Consider the following 12,994-nt stretch of genomic DNA (forward strand, 5'->3'; position numbering starts at 1 on the left):
TTTTTGTAAATGTTCATTCTTGTAGGCAGCACTGCACAGCAAAAATCTTGAAAATGTGCCAACACACAGTCAAATCCTTTGTTTACTGAGGGCAAATAAATCAATACAAAAACTTGTAAGCTTTTTGGAGGTAAGCTTTATCGAGGATTATGACTTTCCTTCCGAGAGGATAATGCCAGTACTCTTTGTAAGCGCCCGTAAGCACACGTGTGGGGAGGTCTCCATAATATTTGGACAAAATATCATAACTAGGATGTCAAAATTCTTCCTGCAGATACGTTGCCAGACTTTCACTTAATGCTTGTTTGCTGACCTTCACTGTTGTGTTCAGCGAGTGAGAAGAAATGGGTAAGGCCAGAGTAATGCGGCAGTGCCTTAAGATTCAAGAGTTTTTCAAGATTCAAGATTAAATTATTAGCTGAATTCTTCACCATTCTACTCACTTAAAACATTCATGCGTTATTTCAAATTATTATTCCCCTCTGAAATTAATGGAAAAACATTTTATCTGTTCTAGTCTCCATAAAACACACACACCAAAAATTGCAATGATTTTAGTATTTTAAAAAAGTACTGTACAGTATGGTAATTTGTGAAAACCATTATGTGATAACACACTTTATTGTAAAGAATTAAACAATTTGTGCATCGTGAATTCATGTAACTGAACATTGTGTGTCTCGTGTGTTACTTAGCCACCAATTATCTCAACATTGAAGACAATTCCCAGTTTTGGTATTTTAGCAAGAAACATGAAGGTGATGCCCAAAGTTTGCTTTTGTGGATGACATGAAATGTTGCGGCAAGTCAGATGTGGCCCCCGGGCCTTGAATCTGACATTGGCGATCTAACAGTTTGCATCTCAGTTTTGCTCGCAAATCAAAGCAAATAATTGGCGGAGCGACAACGTAAATTACATCGCTCGTTCGTTAATTGGTTGATGATTGAACATATAAACAGAGATATAAGACAGAATTTGAAAGAAAGAAAAACAGCCCGATTTACATCTTCTCAGCAAATCTGTTGATGTTAATTCAACATCAGGTGTGTTAATGTTAACACCCGCAAAATGTCTGTATGTGTTCAAACTAACCGGTGTTAAAAACATTTACCCAAGTGTTAAATGTTCATTACCCATTAGAGTGTTACAGCAAAAAAAAATAAAAAAATGTGTTGACACGGCAGTAATATTGACACCAAGGAGTGTTTACATTAACACCAAGGCTATGCAAAGTCTGGGGGGAATAACAATACCTCAGAGCCTTAAATAAAACATAATTTCATTGCAAAATCATTTCCTTTTATTAAATCAATTTCCTGTGACCCTTGTGAGCATAAGCGGTCCGGAATATAAATGAATGAATAAATCAATTTCTGAGTGGATTTTTTTTTTAAATGTAAAAAATATGCAACATCTATAGAATGATGTGCAGGGGAAAAAGGTGAGGTTAAAAATCTGTGAAAAAAATACATGAATACAAAAATACACATGAAGTTATCTCTGATTAAAATTGACAATTGAGTGGATTTGTTCCATGACCTTTAACAGACACATAATTGTATTATGTTTATTCTTAGCTTTTATTATTTTTCTGTAACAAAAAATCTCTCTGATTTTGAACAGCTTCTGCTGAGTACTATGGAAAAGTTGCCTCTTCTATTCTTTGTACATTATTTCTGCAGTTTTGAATTTGAGGATGCCTATTTTGATAAATAATGGATTGGTTTGTTCAATATCATTTGATGTCATTTGCTACATGATAACCAACAGTTTTGCATCAAATACAACACCATGAATTTTTGTTATATTTATAATGATTTTGACATCGTGTTTAATTTGTCTGTTGACAAAGGCGAGTTGATGTTGTTTCAATTCAAAGTAAATTTCTTAGTGTCAAACCATTTTTGTTCCCAGTGTAACATAAATTGAAATATCAGTGTTAGTCAGTCAGTCAGTCAGTTTCCTGTAATTGAATGTTACCAATGGTTTGTTGATCTCCTTGGTCTTCACTTTGATAATTTCGCTAAAACAGTTGCCAGATGTCAAATCAATGCCAATATGAACTCCAGACTTTTATCTGCTTCACCCTTCTGCTTGAAGTGGATCTATGCATCTAGCCAATTAGCCTCATGTGCAGCAATTGTCCACAGACTTTGGAGCCCCTTAAATCTTTAAATGACTTCCTATAATATGGCTGAATGGCTAGAAATAATATTTAAAATTCACAAAAGGGTCAGCTCCCCCGCAGCACCCGCGAGCTTCATCACCGCAAAAAAACATAACATCGTTTTATTATTTTGTCACTACCAGGCAACACATTCATCCAAATAATCTAATTAGGAACATATTTAATCTATTCCAGTCCATATTTCTAGCAATGCCCTTTTCACCGAAGAGCTTTTTCCTCTGCTGGAGACAATGTTCTGGAGGTCACTCACTTCATGTAGTCCGGCCGCCTTCACTAAAGTACACAAAAGTCCACCGTGAGCCCCAAAAAGCCCTAAAACCAGAATCCAGAATTTACTTGCATGTTTTTACTTTAAATTTAAAGTGTAAAAATCGTGGTGAAAATTTAGAATAAAAAGATAATTAGAAATATATATACAAATAAATAAAATGACAGCATTTTGTGTGAATATAAAGACGCTTGGGGGGAGGTGGTCCTTTCCAGCAGAACAATGAGCACATTAGATAATATAAAATATTCCGGTTGAAAATTAGTTAAAGTCAAGGTTATATGAAGGCACCACAGGTCGAACTACGTCCAGTGAAAGACAAATATTTAAAGTACACTGCTGCTACCTCGTGGGGGAAAATGGATTCGTGTGTGTGCGTGCATACGTGCATGTTTAAAGTCCACCTCCTTAACTAAAGTTTACCACATGCTTTTGGAGACTTGATATAGTATGTGCTGTGTTTTGTAAACAAACTAAATAATATCCCAGGAGTTCACAGTCTTTCAATCAGGCCCACCGACCATTCACATTATCAATATTCCTGTTTTTTTTTTTTGTTTTTTTTTTTTGCATGACTGCAACTGTATGTTCTTTTACACATGGTAATATTCTTTTTGTATTAATTCATGTTCATTTATTTTATTATTATTATTACTTTATTAAATTATTTAGTTGGTTATAAATAATTTAAGCATACATAATAACACCAAAGATGAAAATGAATTATGTTATCATTAATGTTATGACTGACGTTGATTATGAATAATTCAAGCATAAATAATAACACCAAAGATGAAAATGATTAATATTTTTCCTTACATTATTTAACATATTTTACATGTATTTGAGTTTTTTAAGTACAAATATTTTTCCACTAAATTGCTAAGTATTGGACGTGGAGCAAGGAGATCAAGGAAGATGACAATCATTGACAACAGAAACATTTCAAGAGTTATCTTAGGAAACAGTTGACAAGTGACATCAGAAACTATTTCCAGGGGTTCAGAAGTTCGGGTCATGAAGATGAACAAGATGTACAGATGCTACAAGAGATGAAAACACTATCAAGTAAAATGGGTGGGCCAGGTTAGAATTTGATGATAATTTACAGAGAAAAACCTGAAAAGTTCAGAGATGAAACAAAGATTAACCATTAATTGATGGAAACGATAAAGCTTTGTGCAAGAATCACTTCTGTTACAGGATGGATTTTTATTTTTTGAGGGTGTAAGACATGATGACAGCAGCAAAATGGTCGTATAAATCAATCGAATCATTTTTTAAAGAAAGCTACAATGATGCTGAATTGGCGATTCTTTGTCAAGACTATAACCCCAAAATTGTCAAAACAACAAGTGAGTTCAACTGGGGCAAGATGACAAACAGGTCAGGTCAATCGCTAAACTTCCCAGTGTAGACTGCAGATTAATTCAACCTGGTGATGGGAAGGGAGTATCATCACAAAGAAAACACAAATTTAAAGAGGCTGTGGTGAAAGCCTTGCAAAGCATCACAAAAATGGAGGAGGGGGATAATGTCAGTAGACTTCAGGCTTCCTGCAGTTATTGCAAGCAGGTATTTGCAATAAATGCAAAAAAATTTACTCACTTCAGTCTATTTCAAAATCATCTGTGCCAGTATTTCTTCTCACCTTTAAAATTTGCCTATAAATAGCTGCAAATTAGAGCAGATTTTTTTTCTCTCTCTTGTCTTCTATTCCTGTTTACAATCCACATGAAAAAATAAATGAATTGGCTTTGCTGTTCCAATACTTTTGGAGAGGAGTGTCCACTGTTCGCTCGACTCAGGATGTAACAGCTGGACAGAGGAAATCTAAAAGTAAACACCTCCAAGATAATTATTGAGGAAACTGCATGCAACAGGAGTTGATTGTCGAGCGTTTGTGGACACACTTATGACTTTTAAATCAATTTGTGTTACACTGTCATATCGTTCATCCACAACGTGTAGATATATCTATATAGATATAGTTATGGTCCTTATAACCAATTGCAGTGTGGCTATTTTGACAGGCTGGGGCGCCATTCTGCATGTCTGTTGGAAAAAAAAAAGGGGGGGGGGGAAAGGGAGGTGTTTCAACTGTCATAAAAGATTATACATTAATAGGCCAGAGGACAACTCCACACTGAGGCGCATCGCACTGTTCTTTGCCACCTCGTGTCGACAGGTAAGATATTGAACTTGTCTTTCTGCTTCTTGTCTACTTGCAAAGTAAGGAATCTTTCTAGGTAATAAAATGACGTTGTAAGTTCCATGAATCATATAGTCGATGGAAAGTGGTTTGTTGCGCAATAGGAAATGTGATATTATTGTGTTTATCTTGTGTAACCTCAAACCTAAATCCATGCAACGCTGTGCAAGCTGAATAACGGTTGATTTTAGTCAGATGCAGTTTAAGATTATGTGCACGCATTTCCAGGGGTTGAAGGTTACATTCTGCCACATGTTGGTCCTAATGCATTCATTGCACAACGTGATGTTACCTAATAACACTGCCCACCTACTAAATGTTATGGATCATATTAAGGTTTTGGGTCAAACCAAAAAATGAATGATGGAAACTTTGGAATGCACATGTGCAACTGTTCAAAGTTGAGTGCTTTTAGCATAACTTGTTGTTGTCTAGTAAGAAGCTGCACGTCTGCTTCCTGCAGATATGTATTTGTACCTCCTCGTGGGACTGGTAGTGTTCTACTACGTGCACCGCTGGTTCAGGGAGCAGCCCAGGATCCCTGACAAGAAGGACAAGTATGTGTACATCACCGGCTGCGACACAGGTTTTGGAAACCTCCTGGCCCGGCACCTGGACAAGCTGGGCTTCCAAGTCATTGCTGCCTGCTACACGGAGAAGGGCGAAGAGCAGCTGAGGAAGTGGTGCTCCGAAAACTTGACCACAATGCACCTAGATGTCCGATCAAATGAAAGTGTCACCAAAGTTGCAGCTATGATCAAGGAAAAAGTGGGGCAGCGTGGTGAGTAGACACTCAGCACTGGTGGGAACTAAGCCAAGTACAAATGTTTTTAATTTGTCACTTAGTGCATTTGTACTTGGAGTTTGTACTTTTACCCTAACTGCACTTTTGCCTCCATACTTACGTGTCATTTTTGTCCCATGACTGGGGTGCTCAAACTGGGTCCGCAAAATAATAATATAAAAATAAATTATTGTCGTATCGCACGCACGCACACACACACAGACACACACACACCACATAATGTTAAACCAATTATGCTTCCCTACCTCAGCTTTGGGTCATAATAAAAAATGTGATAATGACCTCTCTAAATGAATTATTTTCCTTTTAGTAGCATTTTATTACAGAAGTCTCATTTTTTTCTGGGCGCAAAAGGAATATATTTAGTAGTAAAAGGCTACCAGCCATATATTTTTACAGAATAAATCTGATGTCCCGCTTCTCAGTCCCTCCATTTTTAATCGTCCTCATTAACACCTCATGCAGCTAACATCAGTCAAAGCTAACCATTATTCACTTTTAAAGGCAGCTAAAATGTTAGCACATTCAATCTACAGTAACTTCTTCATGTGGTTCTCTCAGGCTTGTGGGCCGTAGTGAACAATGCAGGTGTGTCCGTCCCCACGGCCCCATGCGACTGGCTGACCATCGATGACTACAAATCCATGCTGGATGTCAACCTAAACGGGGTGATCGCTGTGACTCTAAGCGTCCTGCCACTCATCAAGCAGGCCAAAGGCAGGGTGGTCAATGTGGCCAGTGTGTTTGGGAGGATTAGTCCCACTGGAGGCCCGTACACAGTTTCCAAGTACGGCGTGGAAGCTTTCAACGACAGCCTCAGGTGATACTGCCTTCATCATTGCGCCACATTTTTGAGTTTGCAAACAAACACTGATAATAATGGCTTTCGCCATTTAGGCTTAATATGGCACCTTTTGGTGTCAAAGTCCTGTGCATTGAACCAGGCTTCTTTAAAACAAATGTGACTGATGCTGCAATCCTGAGTAAGAATATCAAGTGGTTGTGGGAGAAGTTGCCTCAGGAGGTCAGGGACGACTACGGGGAGGAGTACCTTAAGAAATGTAAGTATGGCTTTTTTTTATAATTATTACAATTCAGTTATTTCACCTCTCTTTTTCCACCCCTCAAAGCGTTAGCGGTCTTAACAGATAAAGTGGCTAAGATAGCAGACTCTGATCTGATGAAGGTGGTCAGCTGCATGGAGCACGCGGTGTCGGCCGTCCAACCTCGTACCCGCTACTCACCGGGATGGGATGCCAAGTTGTTCTGGCTGCCACTGTCTTACATGCCAACCTGCATCTCCAGCTATATTCTGAGAAAAGAAGCCATTCCAATTGCTAAGTCGATGAAATAAGTGCACTTGATTGTAGTGAGCGTTTTTCCACACCTATTCTTTCACCACTCAATATCAAATACAATTGCAAGAAATATTTTTCTCAAATTGCAAAACTTCTTTCTTCTCTTTTTCTGTCTCTCCATTGCTTATGCAGTGCCATATTGAAAACCTTATCTGTTCAGGCCAATGTGCATGTCCTCAGTGATAAACCTGTGTGAAAGGTTGTGTGGAGGTGTTCTGAGTTGGGCCAATAAAAGCATCCCATGCAGCATGATCACTACATAGTAAAGTTTTAACCTACTACCTACTCTTACCACATTTAAAAAAAAAATCGATCTAGTTGTTTAGCACTATTCTTAAGACAAATACACAAAAGACACTATTCGTTTGTCATTTTATTTCTGCCACAACCATTCCAAACAACTGCTTGACAATGATCATGAGCGCCATCTGGTGGTCACCATAGGTACAAGATTCGCTACCAGGAAATACGGTTGACAAATTGAGTAAAGTGTTTTTAATTCCATCTTTTTTTGGAAAATGGAGACATTAAATACAATTCTTAAAGATGACAAGACAGATACATTTGGATTTGGACATGTTTTACAAACCAAGTGCTCCTAACAGCTGGACCCCTGCCTATTTGTTTATCTTTTTGCTTCCACAATCGTTCAGGTGTTTAGGAGTGCTCCTCAGCCAGTTTCTCAGCCTTCTGGACCACTTCCTCAATGGGGCCGACCATGTAGAAGGCCTGCTCAGGCAGGGCATCATACTCTCCTAAGAGGACAGTCAATTTAAAATTTACTTAAAGTAGGACTTTTATACATTATAAGGAACTATGAATGCATATTCCTTCATCCTCACCTCCAAGAATGCTCTTAAAGCCTTTAATGGTCTCCTTTAGCGGCACCAGCTTGCCCATGTGGCCTGTGAAGACTTCAGCCACCTGGAAGGGCTGGGACAGGAATCGCTGGATCTTTCGCGCACGGGCCACAGTTAGCTTGTCCTCTTCAGACAACTCATCCATACCCAAGATGGCGATGATATCCTGAAGGGATTTGTAGTCCTGTAGTACAAAATAAATTCCAAGAATTCAGATTCAGAGATTAATTAAACAATACATTTAGATTCCAAATTAAAATGTCAGACCTGAAGGATTTTCTGCACACCACGGGCAACATCGTAGTGCTCAGCGCCGACGATGTTGGGGTCCATGATACGGGAGGTAGAGTCCAGGGGGTCTACAGCGGGGTAGATACCCAGCTCAGCGATGGCACGAGACAACACAGTGGTGGCATCCAAGTGAGCAAAGGTGGTGGCGGGGGCAGGGTCAGTCAAATCATCGGCAGGCACATAGATGGCCTGAAGAAAGAGGAAGGATTTTTTTTATTAGCATAGATGAAATTTAATTAAAAAAAAACTTGCTTGTTGACTTACCTGCACTGACGTGATCGAACCCTTCTTGGTGGTGGTGATCCTCTCCTGCATAGTACCCATGTCTGTGGCCAGAGTTGGCTGGTAACCCACAGCAGAAGGGATACGACCAAGCAGGGCAGACACCTGTCAAATCCAACAAGAGGTTAAACCAAATCCAACTTGAGTGCATGTCACACTTGTTCAGGAAAAGCTGACCTCAGAGCCAGCCTGTGTGAAGCGGAAAATGTTGTCAATGAAGAGCAGCACATCCTGACCCTCCTGGTCACGGAAGTACTCGGCCACAGTCAGCCCGGTCAGAGCCACCCTGGCACGAGCGCCGGGGGGCTCGTTCATCTGTCCGTACACCAGTGCCACCTAACAGGGGAAGATGTGAATGGAAGGTTGTCAAAAAAAGAAAAAGAAAAAGGACAAAGACGTGAAGGGTCACATCTGCTCACCTTGGAGGTGGTGTCCTTCAGGTTGATGACACCAGACTCAATCATTTCATGGTACAAGTCGTTCCCCTCACGGGTACGCTCGCCCACACCGGCGAACACAGAGTAACCACCATGGGCCTTGGCCACATTGTTGATCAGCTCCATGATCAGCACAGTCTTGCCTACACCAGCTCCGCCAAACAGCCCTGAAACAAACAAAACAAAGAAACTCAAGTTTGATCTGATTTCATTAAGCTAACAAAAATGTTTTTATCTTGTACATACCAATCTTTCCTCCCTTGGCATAGGGGGCCAAAAGGTCAACCACTTTAATGCCAGTAACAAGAATCTCCTGTTCCACACTCATGTCAGTGAATTCAGGTGCTTCAGCATGGATGGGGGCAGTCCTGCAAGGAGAATCAAAATAGCCAGATCGCAAATGCACTTAGGATCGCAAACATTGAACATATGCTTGTTATTGAAGATCATCGAGGATGAACTTACTGCTTGGTGGAGATGGGGCCCCTTTCATCAATTGGCTCACCAATAACATTCATAATTCTACCCAGAGTCTCGGGGCCCACTGGGATCCTAATTGGAGCTCCGGTGTCCAGAACTTTCTGTCCACGGACCAGACCTTCAGTACCATCCATAGCAATGGTTCGCACCGTGTTCTCACCTACAAAAAACAAGGTACAATTTAAATTCCAACCCTTGCACAACACATGGAGGAAGCGAGGCTCAGGCCAGCCACTCACCGAGATGCTGTGCCACCTCGAGAACGAGCCTGGCCTCTCTGCCAGCGACCTCCAGGGCGTTGAGAATGGGTGGAAGGCCCTCGTCGAACTGGACGTCCACCACGGCACCAATGACGGCCACAATTCGTCCAGTGGCAACACTGGCGGCGGCGGCGGCAGCAGGCGCAACATAGTCTCTGCCTGTGAGAAACACACCAAAGACAATAAATTTACAGTTATAATCACATAGGCCAACTTGTACATTATTAAAATGAGAAAATTATCCAGAAAGACTGACATTTCAAAGCTCAATGTCAAAATTGAGTTGCTGTGCTCGTAAACAAACTTATAAATCCTCGCATTAACATTCAAATCATAAAATGCATTACACAACAAAGTATCTTATTGAAAATGTCATATGAATGAAATCCAGCAGATGCTAACGTCGCTAGCATTTCAGCAACATAGTGAGCCAGCTGACAGTTTGTCATATCATATCATTCCATATGATATATGAATCATATCACCAAACATGTTTTGATCGTTCTTCCCAACACGTTAGATGACTTAGGAAAGAAATGCTTGGGATGAAACTCCGGCCGAGATATAATGCTAGTTTAGCAGCCACCTCATGACATTAGGGAAAGGTCATTGGTGCCATCAAAGCCAAACTACGGTCAAAACAATATCTGACACGTGCAACCTGACAATAACAATAATAACAATCCATATTTGCTTCTTTTATAATCATACCTCATCTCCAATTTTGCAAATGAATGACTGGGCCTGCCGAGGCACTCGAAAGGACAGCCATCGTGTAGCTAGCATAAGCTAAGGTTAGCATAGCTTTAGTAGTCCATTTGAAAGCTGTCTTAGTGCGTCTTCGGCTCGTGCGATTTCACTCAAAATCACCAAACCTGAAGGGACTTACGTGAAAGGACGGCCGGTGATCCAACAAGGGCCTTTAGAGGACGGACCCCAGGCTTGAGAGCCTGCAGGGCCCCGGTGCAGCAGCGTCCCACAGCTCCCAACATGGTCAAAATGGCTGAAGGTGGAAAGAGTCGAGCGGAACTCGCGGCTTTATGAGTATGCACTAAAGCAGACTGCGCCTGCGTGACACGTTAAGCGTGGCGTACGCAGAAATCGACCTTTGAGAAAATGCGCATGCGCTTTGCTAAAAGGTATAGTTTTTAAAAAAATATCTTTATTTAATAAATGTTATTTACAATAATAAAATTACAGATAGAAAAGGGACAAGACAAACTAGGAAGTAAAAAAAAACACAAATAAGATGAACACAAAATAATATATTTTTAAACTAAAAATTATAAATCCATTTTAAAAATGCCAGGTATAAACAAAAAAAAAGAATCTTCAAACAAAAAATCTTATTTTTCTTTCGGCTTTATCCCTCAGGGGTCACCACAGCGAACCATATGTTTCCATCTCACCCTATCCTGTGCATCCTCTTCTCTCAACTAATTTCATGTCCTCTTTCACCCCGTCCATAAACTAAGACCATTAAATAAATTTTAAAAAATGCCAAGGGTCCTAAATGAAATTAAAACAAAAACATAAAAACATCAAATGGGGACGTCCTGTCCTTCTTAAACTTATTTCTTATTTACATTAAGTGTACAGTATTACTTTTTGTCAATTTTTGTCTGAAAGAAGTGTTTTGTGTTTTTCGTTTTCCATTCCTAGTCTAGCACCCAAATGATTCTCTGAAAAAAGAATAAAAGATCAGTTTCATTGCCCCATTTCAAAATCCAATCATAACGATGCCGAAAACTGCCATGTTACTATAAAAAAAGTGACATCTGTACCTTTTTTTAAAGTTATATATACGTACTAATATATAGCATATTTACACCAGGGGCGTGCAGAAGATGGACATGAATCAAGTTGTTCATGAAGTGTAGAGTAAATGTTCTCCACTAGAGTGCGCCAATGTTCTAAAAAGATGCAGAATAGTTATGACCGTACTGTCTGCATGTGGATTGTTGAAGTTTTCCGATCATGTTTATTTTATTTCATTTGAGAAGACCTAAATCATCAAGTATTTTCTCACGTGTGGGTGCCGGGACTATTTTTTCAAAAAGCCAGTTACTGGAGTCCCTCTGTAAGAAGATCAAAAACAGTTTGAGGTTACAGACTGAAAAAAATGTTACAGCGATGTAATTTTATCTCCAACTTTATTCATTTTGCGCAATATTTGCATGGTGTATCATATGTTGTGATGTAATAATCAGCATTAAAGTCATATGTTGGCTCTGTCATAAAATCTCTCAGCAATTACACATATTCTGAAGGGGAATGGCAACATCAAGGTCCAACCACATTGTTCTATTTAAATGTAAACACTTGATCTAACCAGTGGAGTTCATTAGAGCCCAATTTGACTTCAAATGGGACAATTTGCGGTGGTTTTCATGGAAATGTAACATGCAGACAGCATGCAGATGTTTTGGCTCTTATCCTAAAAGACTTGCAGAAGACTCAGCAGACATAACAATTTCTTTTTATTTGTATTAAAACAGCTCTACCAGTGTGTATATTTGCTTGACAAAACACAAGACATACTTCATCTCTGAGTCTGAGTTGTGCAGACTGAAAAGTTGTGCTTTCAAGGTTACTGAGAGGACATATGGAACATCAAATACCTTCAACTGTGGATTCTGTGCACATCTGGGCCTTTAACTAGGGAGTGTTTGGCAAAGCTGCTGCTTTCTTTAATTTTGTGTTGCCATAGTTACATCAACGGTGGAGGGGAATCGGTTCACTACAGGCCAGCTGATGCAAGACTCAACATGCTCCATTCACCTGATTGGATGCATGTCAATCCCAGTATCATTTCGAAATCAAACAGGTCACACTGACAGTATGATACAATATGTGTTAATTTGTGCTGGCAAAGCAGGGCAGGTCAGAGACTCTTCATTACTCTTTTATTTAGTATTGCGCTGCTGTGCATCCCAGGTGAAGATGTCCAATCACATAAATGGTGCCGGTTCTGCCATTCAAATACTGCCGTATTTTTTTGTTCAAGAACTACACGTTATCCTCCAAAATACTTGTTCAGCCAAATAATTATGTCGTAAATATCTATAGGCCCACGGAACTATTCCTAACTACTCCCTTTGATGCAAGAAAAATTATGCACAAAAATCTTATTAGTTTCATGCTACACGTCATAGCACACACACACACACACACACACACACACACACACACACACACACACACACACACACACACACACACACACACACACACACACACACGCGCACGCACGTAATTTTGCCTTTACAAAGGTATTAACATTGTAAATCCAACCTACTTATGTACCCATAACATAGCATCCCTCTTTTGACAGCATCATTGTGGTATAGTATTTAAAAAAATAATAATAATAACATTTTTTTCCTTGTATTGCAATAGGAAACAAGGCAATTATTTTTTAGATTGCCATTCCACCCACATCTGTATCATGTAATCATGTAATCATGTAATCATGTAATCATCCCTCACACAGAAGGCAAACTTAAGGACACGCATACTTGAGTGACAGCTCACCGTTCTGTGCTCTGAGTA

At 39.7% G+C, this 12,994-nt stretch overlaps 2 protein-coding genes across 2 annotated transcripts; one reads left to right on the top strand and one right to left on the bottom strand.

Moving 5' to 3' along the window:
- The first annotated feature begins 4,528 nt into the window (after nucleotides 1-4,528).
- LOC148401717 (retinol dehydrogenase 7-like) lies at nucleotides 4,529-7,084 on the top strand. Its single transcript, XM_088400916.1, has 5 exons — nucleotides 4,529-4,645; nucleotides 5,133-5,450; nucleotides 6,036-6,294; nucleotides 6,372-6,535; nucleotides 6,605-7,084. Exons 2-5 carry the CDS (start codon nucleotides 5,135-5,137, stop codon nucleotides 6,826-6,828), a joined length of 963 nt encoding a protein of 320 aa, XP_088257042.1. The 5' UTR covers nucleotides 4,529-4,645; nucleotides 5,133-5,134; the 3' UTR covers nucleotides 6,829-7,084.
- A 108-nt stretch (nucleotides 7,085-7,192) lies between these two features.
- atp5f1b (ATP synthase F1 subunit beta) lies at nucleotides 7,193-10,499 on the bottom strand. The gene is made up of 10 exons (XM_088400904.1): nucleotides 10,332-10,499; nucleotides 9,422-9,601; nucleotides 9,168-9,342; nucleotides 8,949-9,070; nucleotides 8,685-8,869; nucleotides 8,443-8,601; nucleotides 8,248-8,370; nucleotides 7,960-8,172; nucleotides 7,675-7,876; nucleotides 7,193-7,587 (listed from the first exon to the last, which is right to left on the bottom strand). Exons 1-10 carry the CDS (start codon nucleotides 10,432-10,434, stop codon nucleotides 7,490-7,492), a joined length of 1,560 nt encoding a protein of 519 aa, XP_088257030.1. The 5' UTR covers nucleotides 10,435-10,499; the 3' UTR covers nucleotides 7,193-7,489.
- Between the last annotated feature and the right edge of the window lie 2,495 nt (nucleotides 10,500-12,994).

The sequence above is a fragment of the Syngnathus floridae genome, chromosome 2, assembly GCF_059516105.1.
Source record: "Syngnathus floridae isolate MCC-2025c chromosome 2, RoL_Sflo_1.0, whole genome shotgun sequence".
In the NCBI taxonomy this organism is placed as follows: Eukaryota; Metazoa; Chordata; class Actinopteri; order Syngnathiformes; family Syngnathidae; genus Syngnathus; species Syngnathus floridae.

Excerpts from the sequence above, each read along its gene's own strand:
- LOC148401717 (XM_088400916.1), top strand. The coding sequence starts at position 5,135 with ATGTATTTGTACCTCCTCGTGGGACTGGTAGTGTTCTACTACGTGCAC. Across the intron at positions 5,451-6,035 it reads GGAAAAAGTGGGGCAGCGTG|GCTTGTGGGCCGTAGTGAAC; the intron begins GTGAGTAGACAC and ends TGGTTCTCTCAG. Across the intron at positions 6,536-6,604 it reads GGAGGAGTACCTTAAGAAAT|CGTTAGCGGTCTTAACAGAT; the intron begins GTAAGTATGGCT and ends CACCCCTCAAAG.
- atp5f1b (XM_088400904.1), bottom strand. The coding sequence starts at position 10,434 with ATGTTGGGAGCTGTGGGACGCTGCTGCACCGGGGCCCTGCAGGCTCTC. Across the intron at positions 9,602-10,331 it reads ATCACCGGCCGTCCTTTCAC|GCAGAGACTATGTTGCGCCT; the intron begins GTAAGTCCCTTC and ends TGTTTCTCACAG. Across the intron at positions 7,877-7,959 it reads GTGTGCAGAAAATCCTTCAG|GACTACAAATCCCTTCAGGA; the intron begins GTCTGACATTTT and ends TTTGTACTACAG.